Source organism: Oryza sativa, chromosome 11, assembly GCF_034140825.1.
Source record: "Oryza sativa Japonica Group chromosome 11, ASM3414082v1".
Lineage (NCBI taxonomy): Eukaryota > Viridiplantae > Streptophyta > Magnoliopsida > Poales > Poaceae > Oryza > Oryza sativa.
In genome coordinates, this window is record NC_089045.1 from 24,576,065 (window position 1) to 24,588,894 (window position 12,830).

The following is a 12,830-nucleotide window of genomic DNA, read 5'->3' on the forward strand; positions in this document are numbered from 1 at the left end:
AATGGTCAAACGTTGTTAAAAAGTCAACGGCGTCATATTTACGGAGGGAGTATTTTTTTACTCCTTCCGTTCGACTGAGTTCTATTTATTCTATGAAACTGACAAATATGATTCAATAGATATAACGTGCACGGTTCGCTTCTTCGGTAGGAAATCGATTTTGCGATCATATGCTCAAAGAACCGAAGAACAACGTTGATAAGAACCGAAGAACAAACCAGGGCATCAGTCAACACAAAAAACTGTCACGAAAGCTCACCTTGATCCACACGACCCATTTAGATGGTAGACGGATCATTACTGATCGCGTGTGCGAAAATCATCCTCCATTTTTGTGTAACCACACGCAAAAATCAATTTTCGCAGACATGCTTTTTAACATGCTCGTACGGAAAAATACTCAATTTTCACAGGTAGGCCTCCTAATCGATCCACACAGAAAAATACCCATTCCCTTCCAACTTGTTCGAAAAAATTCAAGTTTCCCTTCTCTCTTCCCCTTATCTTCTCCTCACTTTCCTCTCCTCCTCTCGATGTTCTCCTCACTTCAGCTGAGCTAGCACCGCGCGGCCGCGTCGAGCTCGCACCCCGCGGGCCATGGCGCCGGCGCCGCCTCTTTCTCCTTCTCCTCCGGCTCTGGTCTCTTCGCCTCCGTCGGATCCGGTGACAGCGGGCGGGAGCGGCGGGCTTGGCAGCGTGCGCGCGGCGGCGGGCGGGAGCGGCGGACGGCTGCCCCCCGCACGGATTCAGCGGAGCTGGCGGTCCCCTGCCCGGATCTAACGGCGGAGGCCGTCTCCCACCCGGATCCAGCGGCAGTGGCGGCCGCCGCGGTGGTGGCAGCGGGCGGGCGGACTCGGACGGTGGGGAAGTGGCGGATCCGGCTACTGCGACGGTGACTGCGACCACGAAAAGGCCGCCGGCGGCGGCTTTAGGGTTAGGGTTTTGTTTTTTTAGATTTTATTTTTTTCGGCTTTTTATTTTTGCATGCGGACGATATAACCATCCCACACGCGAAAATCAGATGCGGGTGTGCCACCGTACACAAAAGTAGTGATTTTTGCAGACACTTCGTTACAGACGGTTGAAATATCCATATGCAAAAATCGTTTTCGACCGCACGAAAAAATTGTTAGTGTACTAGTGCCAGGCTGCCAGCTGCCTTTGTTCCTTAGAAACACCGCCCTTAATTAAGCAAACAAACAACAAAAAAAAAGAGTTACAGACGTTCTTGGACAGAGCTAACGACCACATACGCCGGCCTAAATTATTACTCCGTATTCTATTGTTAACGCCGTTGATTTTTAATGTAAGTTTAATATTTCGTTTTTATTAAGAAAAATCTAATTGTTATTTATTTTGTTATGATTTTTTTATTACAAGTGCTTTAAATATAACTTATATCTTTTATATTTACAGAACAATTTAAAATAAGATGTATGATCAAACACAAGAAAAAATTAATGGCATCAAACATAAAATAAATGGAGTTACTACAAGTTAAACTCCCTCGCCAAGTTATAAGCATCACTACTAAATCAGTAACAGTTTGAGAACCTACTGCCCTTACTTTGATCTCTCAGATAATATAGACATATGGCCATATGGGCTTGTTTGTGATTCAAGGTTACGATTCAAACTGGACGTCGAGATGAAGGTCCAATAGTGAACATATTCCATATGTGAAATGTTTCTGGCCCATAAAAGCCCATACAGCCAGCATCCGAGTAATGTAATTGGTCTTGGGCCCCCACGTGACTCGTTGCGCCCTAGTCGACCATCTCGCTTCCCCCTTCCCCGCCTCCTCTCGAGTTCACCTGCCACCCGCCCGCCGCCGCCGCCGCCGCCGCCGCCGAGCAGCTACTGGTGCCGGCCGCCGTCCTCCTGCTTCCGCCGCCGGTGAGCTTCCGCACGCACGCACGCACATCCTCTTCCTCATCTCTCTCTCTCTCTCTCTCTCTCTGCCTTAACAAAATTTGGGGTTCAACTGACGGATTCTTCAACTGACTGATCCCCATCCCGCTCCTTGCTAGGGATTTCAGATGGAGAACCGAGATCAGGAGGAGCCCGGCAGCGGCAGCGGCAGCGGAAGCGTGATGTGCCAGCTCGTCAATCCCGAGGGAGACCACCTCGGCGCCGCCCTCTACCTGCCGCAGAACGTCGGCCCGCCGCAGCTTCAGGAGATCGTCAACCATCTTCTCCACAACGTATGCACGCTTGCGTTTTTTACACTGCTATTGTTACCATGCCGGCCGGAGGGCTAGCTCCCTTGGTTTAGCGACAATTTTAAAATTCATATTCATATCGGATTTGGGGAACCACTTGTCACATCGATTTATTTGTTGAGAAAACATTGTGAAACCACCTAACTAGAGTACTAGGCAACATCACAAGCTGTCTGGAGTTGTTTCCCTTAATTCTGTGATTTTTTTTGCATAATTCATTGGCGGGAGATGAAATTAATGCCTTTACAACAAGGACAAGTCTACTTTTAAGCTTTCACATAAAAAGAAAAAAAAATCTGAATGGATGTATCATGGGAAATTTATGTTCAGCTATGTAATGTACTACTTGTGTGACCTCATTACTTTAAACATTTACTTTAGGAGGACAAGTTGCCCTATGCATTCTACATCGGAGATGAAGAGCTATCTGTCCAGCTTGGTGCTTACATGCAGCAAAAAAATGGTGGGACTCCAATCTGAAGTTCATCTATACTTTTTTTTCATTGGGGAAGAAAAATAATATACGCTAGGTGTGGTGTATCATTTCTGATTTGTATATTTTGGTTTAATGAATGAAGCAAATGTTGAGGTCACCCTGCGCATAGTATATCAACCACAAGCAGTTTTCCGCATCAGGCCAGTCAACCGATGCTCTGCTACAATTGCTGGTAAGTCGGATTATGTTCATTACACTTGTTTTCTTTTCTATTACAATTTTATGACTCTTTGTTTGGTAATTTCTCATAGAACTGTAATTATCATGGGAATATCATCGGACAGAAATCTTTGCATTTGTTTTATCTGTTGTAGATGCCACTGTATGTATCCATGGTTCACAATACTAGTTTGTACAGGCCTATTATTCAATAGTAATGAATGTAGTTTTATGTAGATACTTTTTTTGTGTGTTTGGGGTGGGGAGGAGGTAGAAGAGTCTAGAGCAGGCATATTAAGATGCTTTTGGACATGTTTATCCTAGGTGATCATCAAATGTTTACCATATGCATGAAAAATCAAAACTACTTATTTATTTTGTGCTTAGATTACACTGCTGTGAAATGATTTGATTATCTTATCCATCTGCAGGCCATACAGAAGCCGTATTAGCTGTCTCTTTCAGCCCTGATGGAAGATGTTTGGCTAGTGGTTCAGGTGACACCACTGTTCGGTTTTGGGATCTGAACACGCAGACCCCATTGTTCACATGCAAAGGTGGTTCTTTGAATTCTTGCATATTGGTATTGGTAATTTGCAGTCATGTTTCTCATGTCTTAAACAACTGTAACATTTACAATGCATTGATGCTGGTTTTTATGCTTATGGCATGGCTATTCTTCTTGATGATAACTAAGTGCTTACCAACATTTGTGATTTACCATGAGAGATATCAAGCTGGTCAAACTCACAATAAACATGTAAATTATTTTTAGCATTAATTAATCTTCATAGTCAGTGTTTAATGTTGTAGTAATTCATTGTTGTTCCTTTTAGATTAGTTCTGTTGGGCAAAGCTGTGAGTTAGTAGCCCTGGAACTTTAAAATACAGAATAATTTATTTCTTGTTAATAACACATCACATAAACCGATTTTTGGTCAATATCCGATAGTTCCTTTTGCATACTTTGTATCCAATATCTTCTACCATTAGTATTTGAAAGTTAGTTGTTGCATACTTTGCATCTTCCAGGCCACAAAAACTGGGTGCTCTGCATTGCATGGTCACCTGATGGGAACCATCTTGTTAGTGGAAGCAAGTCAGGGGAGCTTATATTATGGGACCCAAAAACAGGCAAACAATTGGGCACTCCACTTACGGTGAGATCATGAAATCCTTTTCAGTTAAGTACTTAAGTGGTAACCTGTAGGCTGTGTAGAAATATGAATTAAAAATTTATGCTAGCTATTGATCTGCATATTTCCAGATCTCACTGCCCTATGTGTGAATTTATGTGTATGTGGAAAATTAGTTTGTTGAAAAGAACTGCTGCGATGTTTTTTCTTGGTATGATAGATTCACATGCACATAGTTTTGGACAGAATATATGGACACTGTACTTAGATATTGTGGATGTTTCATTTTTTCGTGCCATCCAGTACTCATTTGTTGTGGACTTATACAAATTAGGGGCATAGAAAATGGATTACTGCTGTATCTTGGGAGCCAGTTCATTTGCAAGCTCCCTGCCGCCGTTTTGTAAGTGCAAGTAAGGATGGTGACGCACGTATTTGGGATATTACCACAAGGAAGTGCGTTATTGCCCTTACAGGTCACACTAATTCGGTGACCTGTGTCAAGTGGGGTGGAGACGGTTTGATTTACACTGGGTAAGACTATTGTATACATAGGTCGTCCTTTCTTCCTTTTTAGACAAAGGATCACGGCTTTGTCCTTTATCTTTTATATGAATTATTAGTTTACTAGCTTCAGAATATGAATTGGTTTGCTAAAACAGGTATGCCAATAAATGCAGTAATGCCATCTGTATTCAGGATTCTACCATGTACCAGTGTTGTCATACACATTAACATATTTTATAGTAAAATCGATATATTGACTTTGCAGATATATGATGTAAAACCTCTGTGTTTGTCAACTCTGCTACCTTTTGACAGATTAATTTATTGAGGCCACAAATGACTCAAAACAATTTTTTTATTTGTCATGGTAAATTCTGAATATGATAGGATAACGAACATATTTAATCTGTATTTTGAATGGAAATCAATATGCATACCAGTGCTTACTGTTTCTACTTTGGCAATCGTGAGCAAGAAACTACAAATATAGCTCTTAGCAACCCAGGCTACAACCCTCTCTTGGTGCCTCAGTATTCCCTGCATTTACCAAAATTTATTAAATCTATTTATAGTGAAATATCCAATACTTGATTTTTTTTAACACCATAATTTGGCTTCTGATGGTAGGCATAGACCTTTATCTGGCTAAGGCTTCCAGTTATTTTCTTTTTCCTCATGCACCCATTGCTATTTTGTTCACTCCTAATAGACAGCATAACTTTATGCAAAAATGGTTGAATTCTGCACTGTAGTTGGTTAATCTAAGTTCTTATTTTAACATTTACCATGAGTGTTTGTAGTAATGCCACACATGAATACATGATACTTGATGGTTGATGGCGCTATACGATTATCTGTACAAAGAGCTGTTTTTGAGAAGTACACTTTTAGAAACAATGATAGATGGATAAAATTCTAAAACCAATGTATGTGTACTGCAGTTCTGAAGATTGCTTAATCAAAGTCTGGGAAACTTCTCAGGGAAAGTTGGTCAAAACACTGCAGGTAATGTACCAGCATTTTCACTGGGCATTCTAAAGTTTATGGAAATGTTTATGCTCCCATGAGTCAGTGTCCACATTGTTATACAGATGTACTGGATCTGGAGATGAATTTCAATTCAAAACATTTGGTCCTGCTGAACTGTCAAGTTTGCATGGATCTGTAGTGAAACCATGTAGGAGGCTGATGTTAGCACACCATATTCTAATTTTCCTTCATCCTGACCGACAGAATAAGCTCATGTGAATGCATATTCTTTATGAACACCCAATCTGACTATTCATGTTTATTTCCTTCTGAAAATACTTCGATGGCTAAAATAATTCGGTCATTTAAGATACAGGTAGGCTATGAAAGGCCATATTTGCTTGGTTTGGGCTCAAAGACCAAGGAACAATTCATATTTACTAGGATGCCCATATACGAAATGCTAAGCCAAACCCTCCTGATACTAATTGCACCAGGCGCATGCTGACAGCCTGTGTGCAATAGCTAGCTGATACTGGTTGCTTTGTGAATAGAAAAATTCATTGCCAAATAGTTGAAGGTTTACTCTAAATGGGGGTTGGGGGTATGAAAATTTATTTTGGACAATATGTGCTTCCCACAATGATCAAACTAACCCCTCCATTTTTTTAATATTTTTAAGTTTTAACCAACGTCTTACAAAAGAAAATGGAGGAAGTAATATTGTATTCTTGAATTCATGAATCAAGTACCAAATACCAAGTATCCTTTCAATTGTGAATCATCAGTCGTATCCAAGAAACGATTTTGTGGATTATTTTTAATATTATTTTGTTGCTATTTTTGCACATTTACTGGACTTAATATTTTTGTAGCAGTGAATTATTTCCATACTTTCAAGTCAGCTATTCTATGCTAGTTGTCAGTGTCTGTCATCTTTTTAAAGTAGTTACTACACATATGCAGGGTCATGGGCACTGGGTCAATTCACTTGCTTTGAGCACCGAGTATATTTTGCGCACTGGGGCTTATGACCATACTGGCAAAACATATTCAACTGCAGATGAAATGAAGGAGGTATGATGCAATCATAAATCAGTGCTAAAACTGTTTTTGTTGTTTCCATTTGTCGCTTGCTGAAATGATTTTTGTGACTTGAGAATTTTGAATATTCAGGCAGCCCTTGCAAGATACAAGAAGATGAGGGGCAATGCGCCTGAGAGACTAGTATCAGGTTCTGATGATTTTACTATGTTTCTCTGGGAACCAACAATTAGTAAACAGCCCAAAGCTCGCATGACTGGTCATCAAAAGGTATGTTGTCTTGACAGCTCCAGCAAATTTTCTTGCATTTGTACATTTCAACTTGTGCCGTTTCTTGCTCTCAGTTCTGCCCCATTGAATACTGAGAACAGATTGGGAATCCTCTGAGTTCCCTCCCCCAAACTTTACAATAATAATGAATCAGTGTCATTGAATTAATGGTCTGAAAGCGTCCAAACCCATCTAGAGATCAGATTATTGTTATAATCATTAGAACTTTTCTAAGTTGTCAAATGGCTCGAACAAGTTGACATAAACCAACTGATATTATGGCTTTGTTTTATTAAGCCAGGTTAAATTCTTTATCTATACCTGTGCTTATAAATGATTTTGTCATTTGCTTTGCTTTGTGCAGCTCGTAAACCATGTCTACTTCTCTCCTGATGGGCAGTGGTTGGCCAGTGCCTCCTTTGACAAATCTGTCAAGTTATGGAACGGTATTACAGGCAAATTCGTTGCAGCTTTCAGAGGACATGTTGCAGATGTCTACCAGATCAGGTAGGGTTTCCATCTTCCTAGTGTTCCATTAATACATGCTGTGATGCCTAATATCATTATTTCTTTGTTCAGCTGGTCTGCCGACAGTAGGCTTCTACTCAGTGGAAGCAAGGATTCCACCCTAAAGGTATATATTTGTCTCCATTTGGTTCTGGCATACAAAATCCTGTCTTTTATGTGGCGAGCACCAACAATCCATTCAGTTTGTATGTTGCCTTTGAGGAGTTACTGTGATGCTTCAATAATCATCCCAAAAACTGGTGAATCCAACATGAAAATTTGCTGAAACTGCTACTGAGATGTCATAATTGTTTCTAATTTTATGCATACTGGATTATAAACTCAAATTACTTGTATAGCATGGACCTTGATAGCACAAACTGACCGATACACTTATCTTTTTTTATGAGGCTCTATCTCCCCGTGAATATCTAACTGCTGAGCGCTGACGCTCTCTGTTTGTATAATTCAGGTTTGGGATATTCGAACACACAAGTTGAAACAGGACTTGCCAGGCCACGCAGATGAGGTACGCATGTATTTTCCTTTTGTTGTCTAGTAAGTCCATTTTGTTCCAGACTAACTGCGCGGGTAAGTCTAGAACAATCAGCATGATATTCACATTTGTATGTAACATCTGTAAGGTGTATGCTGTGGATTGGAGCCCTGACGGTGAGAAGGTTGCATCTGGTGGGAAAGACAGGGTCCTCAAGCTTTGGATGAACTAGGGCCGGCTGATTCTTCTGACCACCCGTTAAGCTTGTTCTCATGGTGGCACTAAACATTGAACTCATCAATCGGTCACAAAGTCGGAAGCTGGGAGTAGATCATGGCGGTTAACTTGCAAGGTTGTTCAAGAGGAGATTGATTACCTAGGAAGGACATACATTCAAACCATACTCCATGAAGTCAACATGCAATTCCCAATTTGTTGGAGCAATCACAACCGATTTCAGTTCAATGATTTGAAGGGATGTGAGCGCCATGGAAATGCAAGTTCTTCCCATGGCTGGCCACCCAAAATAGGATTTACTTACATCGGTCAGGCTAGCTGTTAGAGACTTTTTAGAGGCCATATCACCGAACATGCAAAGGAAAACCACCATGATCAGCAAACAGTTGTTCCTGTCCTCACATCCTGCAGTCTGCAGATAGTCTGGGTTTGGGCATATGTAATCATAGGATGAGTCTCCTTTGCTGTATTGCGATCTGACACGGGTCACTGACATATGGGCCCATTGGTTTTGGGGATATATGTCAGCCACTGAAAGTTAGAGGATCTGATTCCATAATCATATGATCGGTGTATGGTATAACTAAACGACAGACGGTTAGTCACACAGTAGCATCCACGTAGTGTTTGTTAGTCGCAGGAAAGTAGCAAAGGCAACAATGTCTCTAGTAATCATAGGTTTTCAAGCACATGGAGATGACCTGAACTCTATCACTAATTAATTTTCAAAAAATTGAAGAATGCGTAAAGAAGTCTAGTTCCAAATTTCCAATGCCCAGTTACACTACATAAAAGTAACAGGGAAAAATTTAAAAGCAGTAAAGATTAAAAAAAATATAAATAATCGCGCCAGGTAGGGGTCGAACCTACGGCCTTCTGCTTAGGAAACAGACGCTCTATCCACTGAGCTACAGGCGCTTATATTGTTAATAAGCTACCTTGACAAATTATTCAAAGTTACATATCCAAACCGCTGAGGATGGCTGAATTGATGAAGCCCGTGAAATTTCAAGCTAGAGAAAGCACATTCAGTAGTAGATCCATTTGAAAACTATATATCAATGATAGTATTTTTATATTTTCTTTAATAATGTAAATAGTTTAGATCTTCAGGTTCCGCTGTTAGGCACACAGCTAGTGAGTTTTGGTATCTAAAGTAAAGAGATATATGGTGATGGGATAAACCCCTAACTCACTTTAGAAAAGGTTCAATTGAAAAAACATTCCAATATCACATAGATTGTAGCACGTTATCAGGTATGTACTACACCATCCAAAACGTAATAAAAGACCCTTCACAATTGATTCTAAGAGTACAATTACATTGCGTATATAGTATTCTATTCTTCGTGTGATAAGATCAAGAGTAGAGTCAACTAGAACACATAAAGATAACTTTGTATTATATTATATCACTTTTAATTATTAAAAGCCATATCATTACGACAAGGGTTAATCGACAATGCCAAATTCAATGGGATTCTTTCTTTCCTTTGTTTTTTTGGGAGGATTTTAAGTGCAATCAAATCACAAATCAATATAAATAATTTGTGAGAAAAAAATAGTTTATAATTTATTAATAAAGTGCATACGAGGAGAAGGATGGATGGGGGAGGATGTAACCAAAATGTTCAGTTCATAAATGACACTTCACATGACACATCAATGTTTGGTGTTTAGTACTATAGAGTTGTTACCCCAGATGACAACATCCTTGGTAAAAGTTGAGTTTAAGAGTTCAGATAGAATGACGATTGTTATAGAGGATAATTTTATTATCCTAAGATGCTAAGAAATACCATATTTTCTAGTATACAATTTGGTATCAAATATTATTAAAATGTAAAATTTTGGTTCCGAAAGATTTTATCGAGAACTGTAAAATCTCTCTAATTACAGTATTCCATTAATTGTCAGGTTTAAAATCTCTCGCTATAGCTGTTTAAGAAGGGTTCTAGCTATTTTGCATACAATTTAGCCACTATATATAGCTTTATTTAGCCTGTTATAACTACCACTATAGCTATATGAGAAGCTAACCGCTAAATGTCTTAGCTCGCTATTTAAAACATTGTTAATTATACAGAGTTCGGTCTACAGGCTCAAGTACAGAAAAGCAACAAGCTATCAAAACTTCAAAAGCATCTACATATTCAGTAATTTGCATTCTCAACTGACCCATAATACAATGATAAATATTTAGGATTAGTATCAGTTAAGCATTGGACAATGCCATTAACAAGCGAGAACAATATAGAATTATCAGTCCTAATAAAGAGAAGGCGTAATCCAAATCGGAGAAGGAGAATACAGCCACGGGTGATGAAGCGGCCACACGTCACCAAGCCTCTGCAGCCTCCCGCTCCCGAAGTCCCAGACGCCGAAGTCCCGCCTCGCCGCCGGCGACCGGACCACGTCGCCGCCGGCGTCGTCGGTCAGGTACGCGCAGTTCGGCCTTAGCATGGGGAAGCCCTCGGTCGGGATGCACGCCGCGGAGCTCTTCCCGAGGAAGAGCGCCACGTCGCCGCAGCCGCCGAGCCCCGCCACGCTGATCGCCGTCGCCGTCGACGCCGCCGTGGCGAGCGGCGGCGGCGGCGGCGTGCGGATCTCCTCGACCTCGACGCCCGTCGTGGCGACGGCGTGCTCCACGTGCCACCTGCCGTTGGAGGCGTCCGGCGGAGCGACGATCGCCGTCTGGTGCCACCGCCGCGTCACGCGCAGGAGCTCGCCGCGCGGCGTGACGGCGAGGTACTGTGTGGGTTTGGGACCAGAGGAGTACTGATGCGGCGACGGCGAGCTCAGGACGGTTCGCGCTACCGGAGACGGAGACGACGACGACGCCGCGCCGCCGCCGGTGAGGTCTAGGGAGAAGATGGAGCCGCAGTGGCGCAGCAGGTAGAAGAGCCCGTTCTTGTGGTTGTGGACGATGCTGGTCCAGTACTGGCGGTGATGGAGCTCCCCCATGGCGAGGATCGAGCCCCAGTCGCCCACCATGGCCATGTTGGGTGCCCTGGCGAACGAGAGCTCCGCGACGCCGGAGAGCGAGGTCCAGCGCGCGTCGCCCGGCCTGGCGAAGGAGAGCTCCGAGAACGGCATGTGCACGAGCAGGACGACGCACCCGGCGGCGGCGGAAGGGCTGCCGGAGACGGCGACACGGCGGAACATCCAGTCGCGCGCTCGCTCCGCGGTGATGTGCCGTATATTCTCCCCGACGGTCGGGGAGACATCGACGCCGTACACGACGCCGCCGCCGCCGCCGACGACGAGGGTCTCGCGGCTCCTCACGCGGTCGAGGGTCGTGATCGGCGGCAGCGTGGCCCGGGCGCCGGTGACGGGGTTGACGAGGTACGGGTTGGCCTCGTCGTCGGTGGCGAACAGCCACCCGTGCGCCGCGCCCGCGACGGCGCGCGGGATGCGGAAGGGCACGCAGAAGGTGGCGGCCGTCGAGGGGGAGTAGAGCGCGGCGGCGTCGGGGCCGTAGGCGTCGCAGGCGTAGAGCAGGCACGGCGGCTGCCGCGGCGTCGAGAGGCGGAGGCGGCGGAAGGCCGCGGCGGCAGCGCGCCACGCGGAGCACGCGGCTCCAGAGCGGACGACGTCGGGGACCTCCATGAACCCCATCACGGTCAGCAGGACGTCCTCCGGCAACCACGACCAGCAGCAACGATCTCCGCCGGCTTCGGCTTCTTCTTCCATATTCTCATTGGCCGGAGGAGACGGCTGCTTGTTCGTCGAGGCGGCTGCTCCCATCTCGGCGACGGCGGCGGCGGCGGCGGCGGCGCGCGAGAGCGAATCCAACGAACGAAGGGATCGACTCCAATGCAACAGTTATACAAACGGGAGTGTCGTGGCGTCGTGGGACTTCGCCACGTGGGCATATCCGTACGGCGCACGGCCAAAAGCCGGATACACCTCACATCGCAGGTCGGACAGCCCATCGAATCCTCTGGGCCCAATTCGGCCCACGTAGATCGTTCGGCCCAATTCCAAGTTGCTTCCTATACGGCCCGGCAAGTCAACATGGTAGACTACCGAACACAAGCAGAATGGAGTGTTGGGCGATGATATTCAGTTATTTTTTTTTCGCGAATGCGCAGAAGAATTACACGTCAATATATTAGAAGAATAGAGTTTTGATACACGACGCACTCAGCCAGACTAGCCTATGCCAAAAGAATTACATGTCAATATATTAGAAGAATAGAGTTTTGATACACGACGCACTCAGCCAGACCAGCCTATGCCAAGGAAGAAAGAAAACAAAGATAAAAAACAAAGAAAGGAAAGGAGTTAGCCGGAGCTGATGAATGTAGCATCATCGCTATATTCCACCAATATTAGTTCAGTTTTCTATTACTTTTGCGAAGAAAATATAGTTCAGTTAACCCACGACATGATGCAGATACAGGCATATAGCGATATTATTTTTGTCCTGCTTATCCCACTTCTAGTTTATTTTTTCTTCTAAATTTTGTATTACCATGTAAAAATAAACTAGCAAGCGGGTTTTTATACGAATAGTGGGACTACCCACTTGCACTGGAAGATCGTCAGTAAATTGTGCACCGGATCATGCAATTGGATTGCAGAGGAAGGAAGAAAGAGGGATTACCTGTGGCATTGTTCACCAGACAAATTAGCAGGAGGTCTAAGTTACTGAAAAACTAAGTCTAGATAACCGGTCAAACATTGATCAACACAAATTCACAGTGGAAATGGCTGCCGCAACAGCAGCCAGTTGTCATCGGCCTCAAGAAAGAAGAGTTAAACTTGAAATCCGGATAAGAGCT

At 43.7% G+C, this 12,830-nt stretch overlaps 2 protein-coding genes and 1 non-coding gene across 4 annotated transcripts; 1 reads left to right on the forward strand and 2 right to left on the reverse strand.

Annotated features, from left to right (window-relative positions):
- The first annotated feature begins 1,761 nt into the window (after positions 1 to 1,761).
- LOC4350837 (notchless protein homolog) lies at positions 1,762 to 8,605 on the forward strand. Of its 2 annotated transcripts, none has more exons than XM_015759819.3 (14): positions 1,762 to 1,896; positions 2,031 to 2,204; positions 2,604 to 2,685; positions 2,801 to 2,890; positions 3,309 to 3,434; positions 3,910 to 4,037; positions 4,348 to 4,547; positions 5,462 to 5,525; positions 6,456 to 6,566; positions 6,666 to 6,803; positions 7,168 to 7,310; positions 7,383 to 7,437; positions 7,783 to 7,839; positions 7,955 to 8,605. In XM_015759819.3, exons 2-14 carry the CDS (start codon positions 2,040 to 2,042, stop codon positions 8,036 to 8,038), a joined length of 1,443 nt encoding a protein of 480 aa, XP_015615305.1. In that variant the 5' UTR covers positions 1,762 to 1,896; positions 2,031 to 2,039; the 3' UTR covers positions 8,039 to 8,605. The 2 variants fall into 2 exon arrangements, with proteins under 2 accessions (XP_015615305.1, XP_015615306.1); XM_015759820.3 differs by having other exon boundaries at positions 2,040 to 2,204.
- Positions 8,606 to 8,888: 283 nt separating this feature from the next.
- On the reverse strand, positions 8,889 to 8,961 carry TRNAR-CCU (transfer RNA arginine (anticodon CCU)). The gene has a single exon. It is a non-coding gene; the product is annotated as a tRNA-Arg (tRNA).
- A 1,214-nt stretch (positions 8,962 to 10,175) lies between these two features.
- Positions 10,176 to 11,833, reverse strand: LOC4350839 (uncharacterized). The gene has a single exon (XM_015761290.2). It carries the CDS (start codon positions 11,788 to 11,790, stop codon positions 10,312 to 10,314), a length of 1,479 nt encoding a protein of 492 aa, XP_015616776.1. The 5' UTR covers positions 11,791 to 11,833; the 3' UTR covers positions 10,176 to 10,311.
- Between the last annotated feature and the right edge of the window lie 997 nt (positions 11,834 to 12,830).

Coding starts and splice junctions, on each gene's coding strand:
- LOC4350837 (XM_015759819.3), top strand. CDS start 2,040: ATGGAGAACCGAGATCAGGAGGAGCCCGGCAGCGGCAGCGGCAGCGGA. Junction 7,438..7,782: donor GCAAGGATTCCACCCTAAAG/GTATATATTTGT, acceptor TGTATAATTCAG/GTTTGGGATATTCGAACACA. Junction 7,840..7,954: donor TGCCAGGCCACGCAGATGAG/GTACGCATGTAT, acceptor AACATCTGTAAG/GTGTATGCTGTGGATTGGAG.
- LOC4350839 (XM_015761290.2), bottom strand. CDS start 11,790: ATGGGAGCAGCCGCCTCGACGAACAAGCAGCCGTCTCCTCCGGCCAAT.